Raw genomic sequence first — 14,452 nt, 5'->3', positions numbered from 1 at the left:
AACTTCTTGGTAAATGCTTTCATTATTGTAAATGTTCAAATGTTAATAAAAATGATCAGGCAAAAGAGAATTAAAAAAAAAAACAAAAAAAAACCCAGTAATATGTTCAATCATATGCCAAAACAAGATCAAGGGTATGATTAAAACTGTGAGCTGGTTTATTTACATTTTGAGAAAAAGCAGTTGAATGAACTAAATGCAGGACTGAGGCTGTCGTTCACGTCATCTACGTGGACGTTAAACTCACCCAGAATAATGATTTCAATCATTAAATCAGCTGAAAAGTCTCAGAAGTCAGATAAAAACTCAGAGTAAGGGGCGGGTGGTCGATATACAACAACTAACAAAACTGGTTTTTGAGCTTTCCAATTCAAGTGTGTGAGACTAAGAGTCTCGGTGTAATGTGTAGCTTCGGTGGTTGACAGTCATACAGCCATGAGGAAGACATTCTAGTAAATCATGCATTTCATGTGACTAACACAGATCAGATCACTAAATAGTGCTGTGGCAGTATTTTGAGGTCTGTCAGTGACCTCTGTTGGTACTTCAGTGTTACAGCAGCAAGATCTGTAGAGAGAACACAAAACATGATAGAACAAGGTGAACGTCTTTGGTTGACTGTGGCCAGCAGTCACCACAGGACAGTCTCCACCGTACCAACATGACCAAAGAGACCAGAGGGGTACACTATGAAGCTACTTTGACATAGTCAGGCTTTCTTTGTGCAAGTCAGTTAAAAAAACTCAGTCAGAGCTCACGGGTATCACAAGTCAGGTCATTTTTATTTGTATAGCACAGTTTACAACATATGGCATCTCAAAGTATAGACCTTACAGATTTAAACAGAGAACCCAACAATCCGAAGTTGCCTTCAGACTCCCTCTGAGCAAGCGGTTGGTAACTCAGGCTTTCTGCCTCAGACTCTGTCCATGTTCACATACAGGGTGTTCAACGCATCACGTGTCACTGTTCTGCACAAAATGAAACGATCGTGTGCAGCTGCTTCAGTCAACAGGTTGTTTTAATGGAGAACAATGATGAATATAAACATTTACAATGGTTAAAAGTGCTGCTGCTGCAAATGGTGCAAGACAGGAATGCTGGTAACTTTAACTTTAACTTATGACACAGACAGTCCTTGAGATCACAAAGGGCAAATCTCCTTCACATCTGGCGCCATGCCACTGAGGAGTTTCTCACCTACCTCACATTCATTGTCATTCATATTGTGTTTCAGGAGCTCTGTTGTGATGGCAGGTTTCAGCTGGTTTGATGTGTGGTGGGGAAGAACAGCAGAGCTGCTGCTCTTTTGGATTTCCATAGTAGGTAAGTCTCTATTATAATTATTATTTGTCTGAGCTGTTCACTTCCTGGTGTTGCTTTTGTTCTGCTATGTTGAGGAATCATTTCTTTCACATAATTTTCAAGTCATTTCAACATACTCAATATAATTTTTGTGGTTTTCAAGCATTCATTTTCAAAAGTAGGCCACAAGATGTATTACTAAAAAGCCCATTTTTCAGGTTTCACATTTTCACTTTCCAGTTCTGTAGGTTGCATAGGTTCCTTCCCACCACTTGCTCAGAGGGAATCCCAATAAAACTTGTGATTGTTTAAAATTCACAAGGTCTTCAGCTTCCTATGTTAAGCGCTGTGAAATGACATATGTTATTAATTGCACTATTTTAACAAAATTGAAATTGAAATGATAGGTCACAATTGACTCCATACTAGCTGTAATGTGATCAAATCTGCAGGTACATCCAGATATACTATTATATAAATTGGTAAGGTGGCTCTCCCTTTATAGTCGGCGGCTTCCCCACTGGTTTCAGTTCTGATCAAGACACCTCCCTACCTGTGCTCTCTTCTTCACATCAACCATAGTTCTTATCATACTAGGTCCAGTGAATACATCAAGCTCATCATCCCCAACATCTCTACAATTTTGGCCGTAACTCCTTTTGCTTTGCAGCAGCTAACAACTGCTCAAACTTGCAACTTTGACTCCTCTCACCACCTTCAAGCTTAAAATCCAACAGATTGTAGTTGACTGTTGCTCCTGCTGATCACGCCAGACTTTACTTACATATACACACACACTTTCTTACACCTCATGCACATCTTTTTTCACTCACATGCATATGCTCCCATGCTTCTTACTTGTTTAATTTTGCTCTATGCTACATTTATTTGATCATTTATTTAATTGAATTTCCCTTCTGGGATGAATAAAGTATTTTTCATTTCATTTCATTTCATTTCATTTATGTGTCTATTGATGTCTGTAATTTACTTGTGTATTTGTTCCTGCTGGTGCCTCTTGGCCAGGTCATGTTTGCAAATGTGAATTGGTTCTCAAACATTTTTACCTGGTAACATAAAGGTCAAATAAAATAAATAAATACATTACATTACCCCTCCAGCAGAAACAAACTGCACATGCATTACAGTGCCAGGTAAGGTGAAATGACAGGCCAAATCCAGGGCAATGCAAGGGACCAGGAAAGCCTCTCCTAGAAGATGTTCCTGATGTTACAGGACTGCTTTTTAAAAAAAAATTTATTTATTTATTTTTTAGATTTTATTTTATTTTTTAAACGTTTTTCAGGTTTCATACAAAGTGTGGGTTAATGATTATTTCTTCATTATGGCCTTAATATGTAATACAATATAACAACAGTTTCTACTGCAAAGTTGTCTTTAATGGTCTACATCATTTTTTAATGACCATTACTTAAAAAATGGTAGGATTGCTTTTTTTTATTCCTTATTGTGGAGCAAGGTTTATGGTTTTATGACCGTCTAATATGGCTCACTTCTGTAACTGTTTCCTTTCTCTCCTTTGCCATTCCTTCAGTCTCTCCATCCCTACTCCAGCCCCCTCTGCCTCTCTCCCTGCCAGTCCAGATATCAGTCGTCCCTCCTCTCTGGCAGTTCTTCCCTCTTTCCCAGGTGGAGCTTGGCCCTCTGTTCTCCAACTCCAGCCCCTTCTCCTTCTCCCAGAATGTTTTCATGCTCCCCCCACTCAGCCAGACTCTCAGACCAAGCCTCCAGGCTTCCTTCGGCCCTTACTCAGTTTCAGAGGTAAGAGGACATGAACAGACGAACTGTCCCAGAGTTGACTGAAGATGGCACAGTTTCTTCCATACCTCTCTCTGTCTTTCCACAGCTCATATCAGAGCCTGTCCTCCCCCCCTCTCTCCTTTTGTCCGCTACCCTCCTCTCAGAGAATGTTCAGAGAGAATGGGATGAGAGGGGGCAGGAGAGGTTCACGGTGAGGGTGTTGTTCCACAAGCGAGGCAACATCAGTAACCAAGGGACCTGCATCACCCTCCATGCTTTTAAGGACACAGAGGAGCACAAAGCCTCCTGCATCACACAGGTGAGGACCATGATCTCCAGTTTTTTCTCTCTGTCTTTCTCACTCATTCGTTTCACTATTTCCCTCTCCTTCCTTTAGTTCGTCACTGTCTTGTTTCCAGCCTCCTCTAGGCCTGTGTGTGGTAACTCTGACGCTGCCCAATGGCTGGTTTGAGTATCAACACACCCAACAGTCCCATCAAAGTTTGGACAAATGGTACAGTGACATCAACCCTCGTCGCCAGGTGAAAAAGCGGCAACAGGGCCAACATCCTCATGGCAACTTCGTTAACCGTGAGCGACCAGCTTCTTCTTCACGGAGGTGATCATTCATTCTTTTAGTTTGAATGAACTTACTCATTTAATTTCAGTATACGTACTGCATTAATATTTGGAGGGAGTGTGTGGCGGAGTCTATCCCAGCTGACATAGGATGATAGACAGGTCACCAGTCTATTACAGGGCAACACATAGACAGTCAACCAAGCACCCTTACATTCACAAATACGCACAATTTAGAATGACCAATTAACCTCAGCCTGTCTTTGGATGGTGGGAGGAAGCATCCATCAATCATCAACATGCCAGCTTTTTTTGTCTACCTCAGCCAAACTTAGAAACTTATTTGCAATATTTAAAATCTTCAATTACACGTTTTGTAGACACAAAATGCACACAAAAACAGGTTAAAGGTTAATAGAAATGTACCTAGTGCCTGTCACGTCGTATTGACTGCCTTCCACTTTAGTGAATGCTTGCTTTGCTTGTTTCTTCCTTTTCTCGTTTCATGATTTAGTTCTGCTGTCACTGGTCCACGGGTCCCCAGATACCAACAAAACCAAATCCAGCTGTATTACTCTTCCTTCAGCGCAGTGGGTGACCTAAAGCTGAGATCACCACCAGGGTATGTTCCAGTGTAGTAATGTGCAGACAGACTTGACTGTTGTTTCCTCCATTTACATTTGGTATTGACATGGAAACGCGCAGTCGGAATCATTAAGCAACTACTCATAGATCAGCCAGGTCACATTTAAAGGTGATCAGGCTCACGTTGTGATTGGAGTGTAAATGCAATTTACATAGTGAGACTACATTTTGAAGAACAATCTTTAGTGCTAGAGGTTCAAACCCCACTTAACTCACTTCACACTTCTATCTCGAGCAAGCCCAGCAAAAGCTAGAAGTAGTGAACAGTAAAATAAAATAGAACCCATACAGCATCATTGATTCTCTTGACCTAGAACGAACTCTTTGTTCTGCCAGCCATCCCCATCTAATTCATTTCCACATTGAGATTTAGATCACAAGACAGGCACAATCAGAGCACCTTCTCTGTAAATACTAAGATCCGGGGATCAAATGTCAGTATCCAGATGATATAACTAGATCCAGATCACATATTCATACTGGGTGTATTATAGGTTTTTCTAGGTTTCTTGAACAACATCTATCTGTCTCTAACTGAACTTCCTTCCAGGTGTCCAGAGGACCGAATGGCTCAGTCCCAGAGACAGCTCTTCCATATCAAGAGAGTGACACTGATTGAGCAGGAGGACAAGGAAAGAAAGCAGAGCAGAGCCACAAAAGAAACCTGTTTGAACAGGAAGGACGAGGAGGAACTTAAAGTGGACTCCCATGTTGTGATCCACTATCACAGGGGCCCGGTCCTGATAGGACAAGCAATCAGGGTTTCTGTAAATCTAAGAGCCAATGTCAGTGCTCAGTTTGTTGTCATCAGGTAATCATATGATTGCATTAGTGCAAACATTTTTTCATGTTTTTAAAGCATTGTCTTAAATCAATGAGCGCCAATAAACTCTTGTACTTGTGTGTGTGTTCAGTTTGAAGGTGAAGAGGGGCTTAGTGTCAATAGTGGCACAGAAAACTCTGGCCTCTGACCTGTGGGCAGTGACCCTGGAGAGAAGTCAAAGCTCCGAACACGATGTGGTTTCCATCCTCTGCCAAAAACACAGCGTGGCGAAGCAATCTCACGAGTAGGTCTACAGTTCAACGTTAGCTCAGTTCAGTGTGTCTCACTGAACCATAACAGTCATCCCTCTTTTTAAGGCTGCATGTCACCCCCTACAGTTTCACGGTTTCACTACATGTGCACTGTTTTGTTCTGTCTCATGGTTTCTTTAGATGGCCCTGTTTATTCATGTAGTAGGTCAGTCTTTAGTGTTGTTAATTTTACAGCAGTGCTTTTCATTTATTTGTCATTTAAGAAGGAAATTGTGGAATGAAATGATTCCTGTTGTTTAGAACAGTAAATCCTTGCAACTTAAATGCATCGCCCCGTGTAATTCATTCAGTTTTTTCAAATTATGACTGCAAAAATATGTCCAATTAGTCTCCAAAGGGAAGTGAGAACTGTGAAAGGGATTTCCTATCATTGCAGTTACTTGAATTGCCTTGATTATGCACCTATAAACGTTTCATTTTACTTAAGAAAAAAAAGTTCCACACATAACTTTGGCCTTCAGATGCTGTGGCCATGATGGGAGAGAGGGAAAGAAGTTTCACAACTTTCAAAAGTTAATGGGTATTTTAAAAGTCTTTTGCTTGTCCAGAGCAAGAACTAGTCAGAAATATGATTTAACGTATGGATTCATCTGACCAATAAGTGTCAGTCCTGTTCAAAAACAGCTCATAATTATTGTATACTTTTGGTGTGACAGTTTACATCAGGGCACACAAAGAACACCAATTACCAGTTGGTTCAGGTGCAGAGAAAGTTTTTGAAGTAGTGCTTTCAAAGTACTTATAAAACGGGCCTGACTTATGTAACCAAGATGACAATGGAAAACAATGTCTTCTCTATGCAGAAACTCTCTATGATTTGAGACTGTGGTTTGGGTGAAAGCAGTGAATGGTAATGTCGGAGCAGCTCACTGTCTGATCTCTGTTCGCCTGCAGTCCCACTCTACTCCAGCAAGTGGTGTGTCTGTCAGTCAGCGGCCTGAGGCAGAGCTTTGGTGTTGCCATGACAGTGTCTGCAAACTGGTGGGTGGCGTACTCTGGCCATAATAACCCCCCATCTTCACATCGGACAGCAACGAGCGTCTTCTCTTTCACTGATCGACACATCTTTGGCATTGCTCCCATCACAGAGGTACTTTATTCTTTCAAGTCTTAAAATAGCCATATAATGTCATGCAGTGATTTTGATTGTGCGTTTTCTGTCGTCTGTCCTTAGAGTAACACAATCATCAACACAGCCATACTGACCAACCAGCCGGTGTTGCTTCCTGTAATTGTTCTGGCCATAGGCAATGATGAGAAGATGTCAGATGTTACCTCTGCAGTCACCTGTCGTTCTACCAACGAAAACACTATCAAGGTGCAACACACATTGTTAAGATCTGTCTGCTGTTGGAAAAAAATAAAGTCAGGTACACTAGGTTAGGTATACTACCAGATCTTTGTCCTGTGCAGGTTTAGTTTGACGAAAAACTTTAACTAAGATCCAGCTATGAGCGTTTTCTTCAGCTTTTCAAATCCTTGTTGCAGTCTTCCTGAATAGATTGATGCTGTCAGGTCATCATTGAGGTAGTCCAGATGTCATCAAGTAACAAAAGGAAGTCTGGTCTTCTTATTGGAAACAACTGTCTCTGTAAAACAATGGCATTTGGCATCAAGAACACCCTCAGAGAAACTACATTTTGAATATTGTTTTTAATTAGCGACTACTTCCAAAGTCAGGAATGAGCAAACACTTAGCTGTCGCTCTGTGGAAAAGTGCTAAAAGCATCAATAAGTTTTGATCCAGTCCAAACAATTAACAGAAAAAAATACTGTTATACTGCAACCTTTGCTAGTGGACAGAGGCTACTCAAATGTTGTAGTCATGGAAGTTTTTGAGTAATATTGTTGGATGAACCTCTTGTAATTGATTTTTCTGTCACAAGGGGGACATGCTATACTATAAACACAATATTGTCTCTTTTTGCTCTGTCTTCACCTCCACCAGTTGAGATAAATTGCCAGCGTGCTTGAGTCTGTCAGAAGCTACTTCCTGTTATAAGAGACTTTTTCCTCCCCATTGCACCAAGTGCTGCTCAAGGGGGATTTGTAAGCTCTCTCTCTATACTGTAAGGTTTTGGCCTCACTATGCAAACCACTTTATGATTTATCACTGGAACTTGAATTGTAAATTGACATATTTACACCTCATAAGGCTAGAAATAATATCACCTCTTGATAAATGTTTCAGTTAGTTCACTAGTCGAGCTCTAACTGCATGTGTCTGCTGCGGGGCAGGTGGTGTACAGTGGATTTAGTGGAGCATTTTCATGAAAAACAGGTTCAGCTGGGAACGAGGTGGTCTGTAAAGTCAAAATCAGTGAGATGTAAGAGGCTATAAAGCTATATTAAGCAGAGAAAAAACTACGTCCTTAGATAAGTGATGTTTTTTTGCACATTCAATTTGACAAATAATTCTAGTAATATCCAATGTCTTTAATGACTTCAAACATACTGTACGTATGTCCTTTAACTACTTGTGTAATTGAAGTCTCTTCCACACAGGTCTCCAGTGATTGCTCTACCCTCTTTGTCGATGGCAGCGAATCTGGGCTGGGAAGCACCTGTGCGGTGGTGGAGTTTCTACTGGGCACGCTGCGTGGGTCTGTTTGTCTGGAAGTCTGGGCTCCATCAGTGCCTCTGCGAGTTTCCTTAGCAGATCCTGTTCTCAATGCTATTGACGGCTGGAACGTCTTCACAGAGAAAGGGTACAAGACAGCTCTATTGTTTCTTCACTCTGCTTTATGGTCTCTTTATTTGTTTTTTGTCTGTGTGTTCCTCAACATAATGAGACCCACTGGAGCCTCAGTGTATACCTGCAATGTCTCCTTAACTGCATAGTCTGCATAAAGCCAGGCTCAGGCCACACAGTATTAACACAAAAACAACCCGAACAACTGACACTGCAAAGATATTGTGCAGTTCAGTTCAATTCAATTCAATTTTTTTTATATAGCGCCAATTTACAACACATGTCATCTCATAGCACTTCACATAGAAGGTAAATTTTATGAACAAAGAACAGAGAACTCAGCAATCCTGCCTTTGGATTCCCTCCGAGCAAGCAGTCTGGTGAGAAGGAACCACAAAAAACCAGGAAAGTAACTGGAAAATGTAGAACATCACAAGCACTCTGTTACTGCAGTATTAACAATTACACATTCTTAAATAAAATGTCATTTGATCATGATATTGTCCCATTGGAACACTTTTCCTTAGGGGGATCTGGAGATATTTAAAGGTCTTTACTTTCTCATGTGTGTCCTGTTTACTCAGGTGTGTGCCGGTGTATCAGCGCTCCTCTGTCCAGGTTCTGACTCAGTTTACAGCTCAGGACTCCCACAGCAAAACCACACATCTCCTGGGCTCATCAGATTGGTTCGTTGATGTGACGGAGCTGGTCCGTAACTGGCTGAGAGTGGAGGATTCCCGAGTGGCTTCCCTTGGCCTTCACAACACCGTGATTGGTTTACGACCAGGAAAGACGTCACTGCATGTAGATGATAGTTGTGCATCTTCCACTTCTTCTGTAGTTTTTTTTAGCTTTTACACTTCTCCGTCTTCATTTTTTGAGCATCTTCTCTCTATGTCCTTGTCAGATCATCTCTGAGCAGTGGGATGGTGTTCTTGGCAGATGTGACATCACTGTGACCCCTGACGCTGTTGCCCCTGGTGACTTGTCTGTACAGGTGGTCAGCGGCCTTGGCATGTCAGTCATGGCCAGCTCTGCCCACCCCTCCATCATCACAACAACAGTGACAGCTTACAACATCCTGTACAACCATCACCAGGTCAGAGAGCAGCCACTTCAGTGTAGGCAGCGTAGATTCGTCGTTAAAGCAGGCATTCAAATTATAACAAAAGTGAGGTTCATGTGACGTCCACCATGATGGCTTACGTGGTAAAGCATAATGTGCTAATGCGTCAGCATTGAAGCACTCTAATACTGTTGTTACCCATTGCGTAAGCAGTAAGACACATCATTACTGCTCCTCGTATTTGATGGGCCAGTGCGCATTATTGTTGTCCTCGTCCACACTTTTTATTATTATCTCATTTTCGTCTGTATGTTTTCAATAAATATTAACTCCTTGAAGCTAGAAACAGGGTTCCTTTACTAAAATCTAAAGCATGTTAAGGAGTGATGTTATTATTACTGCTGATATGTTTAATGACTGACTTTATAGTAGTACTTTTATGAATTTAAAAATGTATAGTAACATAAACAAGACCAGATTCAACTTTAAATGAACATGCTCACCTTTTAAAGTATAATGCTTTGACATCTATAGACTCATTACAGCTTTAAAATATTCCTCTGGGTTTGATCTTTGTTTGACTTTTCCTTTGCTAAAAATGTTTATTTTTGAACAAATGTGCCCTAAAAGTGAAGTATTTTGCAGCTTTTTGGATATTTTATCAGTGTGTCATGTAACCAACTAGAGTTTAGAGCAGTGGTTTTTGGAGATAAGAAAACCCTTCTAACTTGCTCCAAACCATACAAATGTGTCTTCATAAGCATATAATCGATAAATGTAGCCACAAAGGCCGCAAATCTAACTCAAATGAGTTTTTGTGTTTTTTATTTAAACCTTAGCTGATATGAAACTCAGACTGCAAGGTGGCTCGGTCGCCTCACAGCTAGAAGGTCGCCGGTGAGGACACCCGGGATCTTTCTGCGAGGAGTCTCCATGTTCTCCCCGTGCAGTGTGGGTTCTCTCCAGGTTCTCTGACTTCCTCCCACAGTCCAAAAACATGTTGAGGTTAACTGGTGATTCTAAATTGTCCAAAGGTGTGAATGTGAGTGTGCTTGGTTGTCTGTCTCTAAGTGTAGCCCTGTGATAGACTGGTGACCTGTCCAGGTGAACCTGCCTTTACTCTAAGTCAGCTGGGATAGACTCCAGCCCCCCCACGACCCAAGTGTGTAGGTGAAAGGCGGAGAACCCAGAGAGAACCCATGCTGCACGGGGAGAACATGCAAACTCCACGCAGAAAGATCCTGGGTGTCCTCACCGGGACGCAAACCGGGGACCTTCTAGCTGTGAGGCAATGGTGCTAAACACCAACCCACCTTGCAGCCCCGTTTAGAAAATATAGAGTCTTCTTAATAAAATAAGATCAAATTTAGTCAAACTACAGGCTTTACTATAAACTACAGGTAAGTCCTGTTTTGTCTCTGCAGGAAGCGTCCATCAGTGTTTGGCTCCAGTTCAGCGACGACACTGCCTCCCTGCTCTCCACCTTCAGTGACCTCCCTTTTGTCCTGCATCTGTCCTCACTGGCTGAGACCGTGGTTGTGGTGGAACCCAGTCCCAGTCAACGCATCTTCGCCCAGGGCGATGGAGGCGGGCCTTTACTGCGAGCAGAAGTTTTGGTTTCTGTCTGTGCTGACAAGCAAATTACCTCCAACTCTATCCATGAAGGCAGCAGGGAGTGGGCGAACTTCAAAGGAAAACTAGGCACCAGGAAGCTGGCAAGTGGATCTGGATGGATACGAGTCAATCTAGATCTTGGATTTAAGCAGTCAGTAGAAATGAAGAATGAGGAAGGCGAGGAGTTTGAGACGAGCATTTCAGACAAGCTGGTTGAATCATACAGTGACATCTACACATCAAGCGAGAATGAAATCGGAAATGTGAGCAGTGGTAGTGACTACTATGAGAAAATCAGTCAGAGGGTGACTAAAAGAAAGTGGAATGAGGTGGACAACAGAGAGATGATCAGTCAGACCACTTTGGAAAGAGCTGTGCTGATGCCCAAACTGGAGGAGGGCACTATGTACTTCCCCCCAAGCCAGGAGAAAGATGGTGAGAGAGGGAAGGTGGAGGAGGATGCAGAGGGAGCTCAAGACCTGGAGGTTGGTGTAGGCGCTGTGCTCTCTCTGCTCTGTCTGTCTGCTGCCCTCTTCCTAGCAAACTGTCTGCCCTGCATATTGCGAGACAGGAGAAGAGGGACCAGGACAGAGGAGGACAAGGAAGGAGAGATGGGGGGATGTGCAATGGAAGACAGGAAGGACAGTGAAGAGAGAGAGGTGGAGGACTCGGAGGAACTTGAGAAGAAGAACAGAGAAGATGAAGACAAGCTAAATAAGAAGCAAAAGGAGATTAATGAAGAAGTTTTTCAAGGAGTAGAGATCATTTGCTGACACTACATTCTCTGTTCTCTCTGATGTTACAACATGGAGAGAAACTTTGGTCTACTGTTGGAACACAAGGGTTTTAGCCATTAAACTGTTTCCAGTATGAATGGCTGTGCTGTCTAGTTGTAACATCTGAGTTTTATTCTATTGAGAACTGATGATTTGTTCTTGCGATAGTGTTGCCATAGCAACCGCTCAGCAGTCACTCGTTGGAATGAATGAAGCGATGAACATTGTCGTTTCTTGTCAGGCTTGTTCAAGTGTTTGCCTTTAAGTGTATGACATTTTGATGGATTAACAGTTACAAGAAATATGTAAAAATATATTTTGGATGTGATAGAGAACCATTAATCGTTAGCATGTCTATGTGTTTTTTTATATAAGTTAGCATCGAGCTAGTGCATTTTATTTCATGCAAAGTCACGCAGAATTTATGTTAGTCATTATTTTTACATTGTGACTGATGTATTATTTCTGTGTGTTTAGTTTTACAGTTCTTCAAGTAAAAGGACTGAAACCAATTCAACCTGGATTCTATATTTAAGTACGTGTTAGCTGTCTGCTGAACTAGTGAGCCACTATAATGGTTGATTCAAAAAGGCCTTTCCAGTTTCTGTGGATTAATTTCATCAGAATTGTGAATCAGAGTTTTAATTTTTTTTGACATGGCCCTGGTGTTGTGCCCAAAGAAATATGTTTAAAGAAGGCTGTTGTGGCCTGTTCAGTACAAAATGTTCAGATATGTTTAGCAAACTACCTGCTAGTCAGGTCCATGTACATTGAAGGTCAGCACTAGAAATAAAAAACACCTCCATTGTTCATTTTTAATTCTATCCATACAACACAGAAACAATAAAAATCCTATTTTTTAGGTGTATATTTATCTATTCCAAATGCAACTTGATTGTTTGTTTTTGTCAAAGGTGAGAAAATGACCCCTTTTATTTTTCCATTTAGTAGAATGTGAACACTGACATCTGGTGGCCACAGACTGTCAGAGCAGATCAATTAGTAAATAGTATCTTGCACTTATAGATATGCAGTGAGTGAGCAACACCAAATATCTTTTCAAAATGTGTCTTGACATATGTAATAACTTAAGTCTTATCTTGACATTGGGTAGGTTGTTCGGGGACGTTTAACCCATGTGTGAAAATCAAAAACTCAACCAAATTGTCCAGTTTAACTTTGGTTTCTTGTTTCTGTTTCTCTTGGCAATACAAAAAAGTATTGTTTTTTTGTTTTGTCTATGTCATTATTCCATAATTGAGAAAGGACGGAGCTACAACAACAACATCGCTCCCATACACTGCTGCTTAATACATACCTGGGATGAACAGTTTTGGGGCGTTAACCAGTTTGGTTGTCACACATTGGGATACCATGTGATGTAACTTTTATTATGTGCAATTTTAATTTGTTCATATCCTCTAACCTGGAAACAGCAAAACCTCTGTGCAATTCATCCATCCATCATCTATACACCGCTTAATCCTCACTACGGTCATGGGGGGCTGGAGTCTATCCCAGCTGACTCATGGTGAAGGCAGGGGACACCCTGGACAGGTAACCAGTCTATCACAGGGCTACACTTACAGACAGACAACCAAGCTCACTCACATTCACACCTACGGACAATTTAGAATCACCAATTAACCTCAACATGTCTTTGGACTTTGTGGGAGGAAGCTGGAGAACCTGGAGAGAACCCACGCTGCACGGGGGGAACATGGAGACTCCACGCAGAAAGATCCTGGTGCCCCCACCGGGACGCTGGCGACCTTCTAGCTGTGAGGCAACAGTGCTACCAACTGCGCCACCCTGCAGCCCCCTGTGCAATTCATTTTTCACTATTTCTTTGTCCTTTTCTGACATTAATTGACTTGGTTTTCATTATGGAGATAAGGTGTGTTGCCTCGATGATAAAGCCTTTTACTGTTCTCTTTCCTTTTCATGGGAAAATACATCCCCTTTAAAACCTTGCTGGCACAGATGAAGGCAGACATCAGCAAAAATAAAAGCAAATAACAAAATGTCCAAAAGAATTGAAGATCTAGTGTTTACTATCATTACTGTATAGAATGAATCCCTAAAGAAGATACTTACCAGCTTCATCTCACGGGAAGACCTAAGGTAGGTTCTCTCATGTTCTTTTCTGTATATTTGATGATATTGTGATTATGACTCAGAGGGTCAACCTTATCGTACTGTCCTGTTACCTAAAATAATTCTTAGATTCATTTGTTTATTTTAAAACACACAAATATTTGATAAATCACTAAAGTGTGCTGTTAGCATAGATGCTATGTGGCTATATTTCATGTATTTGCTTTTTTTGTGTGCTAAAAACTCAGTTCTGTTGCTCATATAAAGAGAAACAGGACTGAGTAATAGCAACAGGACAGTCTATTGTGGAGGCGAGTACTTAATCACCTGTTTTATGTTTTATATTTTTAATCATTTTGCATTACTTTGTCAAAATCAGCTCTCACTTTGACATGAAAGAGTCTTTATTAGGGGGAAATCCTTGTGAAACAAAAAAATAAATTGACCACGGTTCAATGTTAAAAACGGGGCGGGATCTTTATTTTTTTAGAGACAATGTAAATATGAATATTTAAAAAATGAATTAAAAAAGAAGCTTTATGAAATTTCATTTGACGCCATCTTTATAGCCGCTAATATGGTCACAGTCTAATAAATAAAAAAGCTAAAAGGTGATATAAATAATAAAATAGCAATAAAATAAATACTCTTATTAAAAAGATATGACTTTAATGTTAATGAATATTACGCTCCTGTCTCTCCGGCCTCGTTAATCCAGGCTCGGTGCGGGTCTCCCGTCATCCTTTCAGGACCTTTGCTCGGCCTCTCCCGGTCAGCTGAAGGGGCGGGGCGGCCAGCAGCCATGCTAGCTTCCGGCAGCTA

At 41.3% G+C, this 14,452-nt stretch overlaps 1 protein-coding gene across 1 annotated transcript; it reads left to right on the top strand.

Annotated features, from left to right (window-relative positions):
* The first annotated feature begins 1,250 nt into the window (after positions 1 to 1,250).
* tmem132a (transmembrane protein 132A) lies at positions 1,251 to 11,530 on the top strand. The gene is made up of 12 exons (XM_008302811.1): positions 1,251 to 1,326; positions 2,861 to 3,087; positions 3,173 to 3,385; positions 3,486 to 3,685; positions 4,841 to 5,101; positions 5,205 to 5,357; positions 6,280 to 6,475; positions 6,560 to 6,703; positions 7,891 to 8,093; positions 8,662 to 8,881; positions 8,985 to 9,176; positions 10,568 to 11,530. Exons 1-12 carry the CDS (start codon positions 1,251 to 1,253, stop codon positions 11,528 to 11,530), a joined length of 3,048 nt encoding a protein of 1,015 aa, XP_008301033.1.
* Positions 11,531 to 14,452: the final 2,922 nt, after the last annotated feature.

The sequence above is a fragment of the Stegastes partitus genome, unplaced genomic scaffold (genome assembly GCF_000690725.1).
Source record: "Stegastes partitus isolate 25-593 unplaced genomic scaffold, Stegastes_partitus-1.0.2 Scaffold1884, whole genome shotgun sequence".
In the NCBI taxonomy this organism is placed as follows: Eukaryota; Metazoa; Chordata; class Actinopteri; family Pomacentridae; genus Stegastes; species Stegastes partitus.
Note: the sequence above shows the minus strand (reverse complement) of the source record. Positions and strands in the feature narration are given on the sequence as shown.

What these genes read in the sequence shown, in the direction of transcription:
- tmem132a (XM_008302811.1), top strand. Translation starts at nt 1,251, where the DNA reads ATGGCAGGTTTCAGCTGGTTTGATGTGTGGTGGGGAAGAACAGCAGAG. An exon ending in AAGCCTCCTGCATCACACAG is followed by an intron (nt 3,386 to 3,485) that starts GTGAGGACCATG and finishes TCTTGTTTCCAG; the next exon opens with CCTCCTCTAGGCCTGTGTGT. An exon ending in CCAACGAAAACACTATCAAG is followed by an intron (nt 6,704 to 7,890) that starts GTGCAACACACA and finishes TCTTCCACACAG; the next exon opens with GTCTCCAGTGATTGCTCTAC.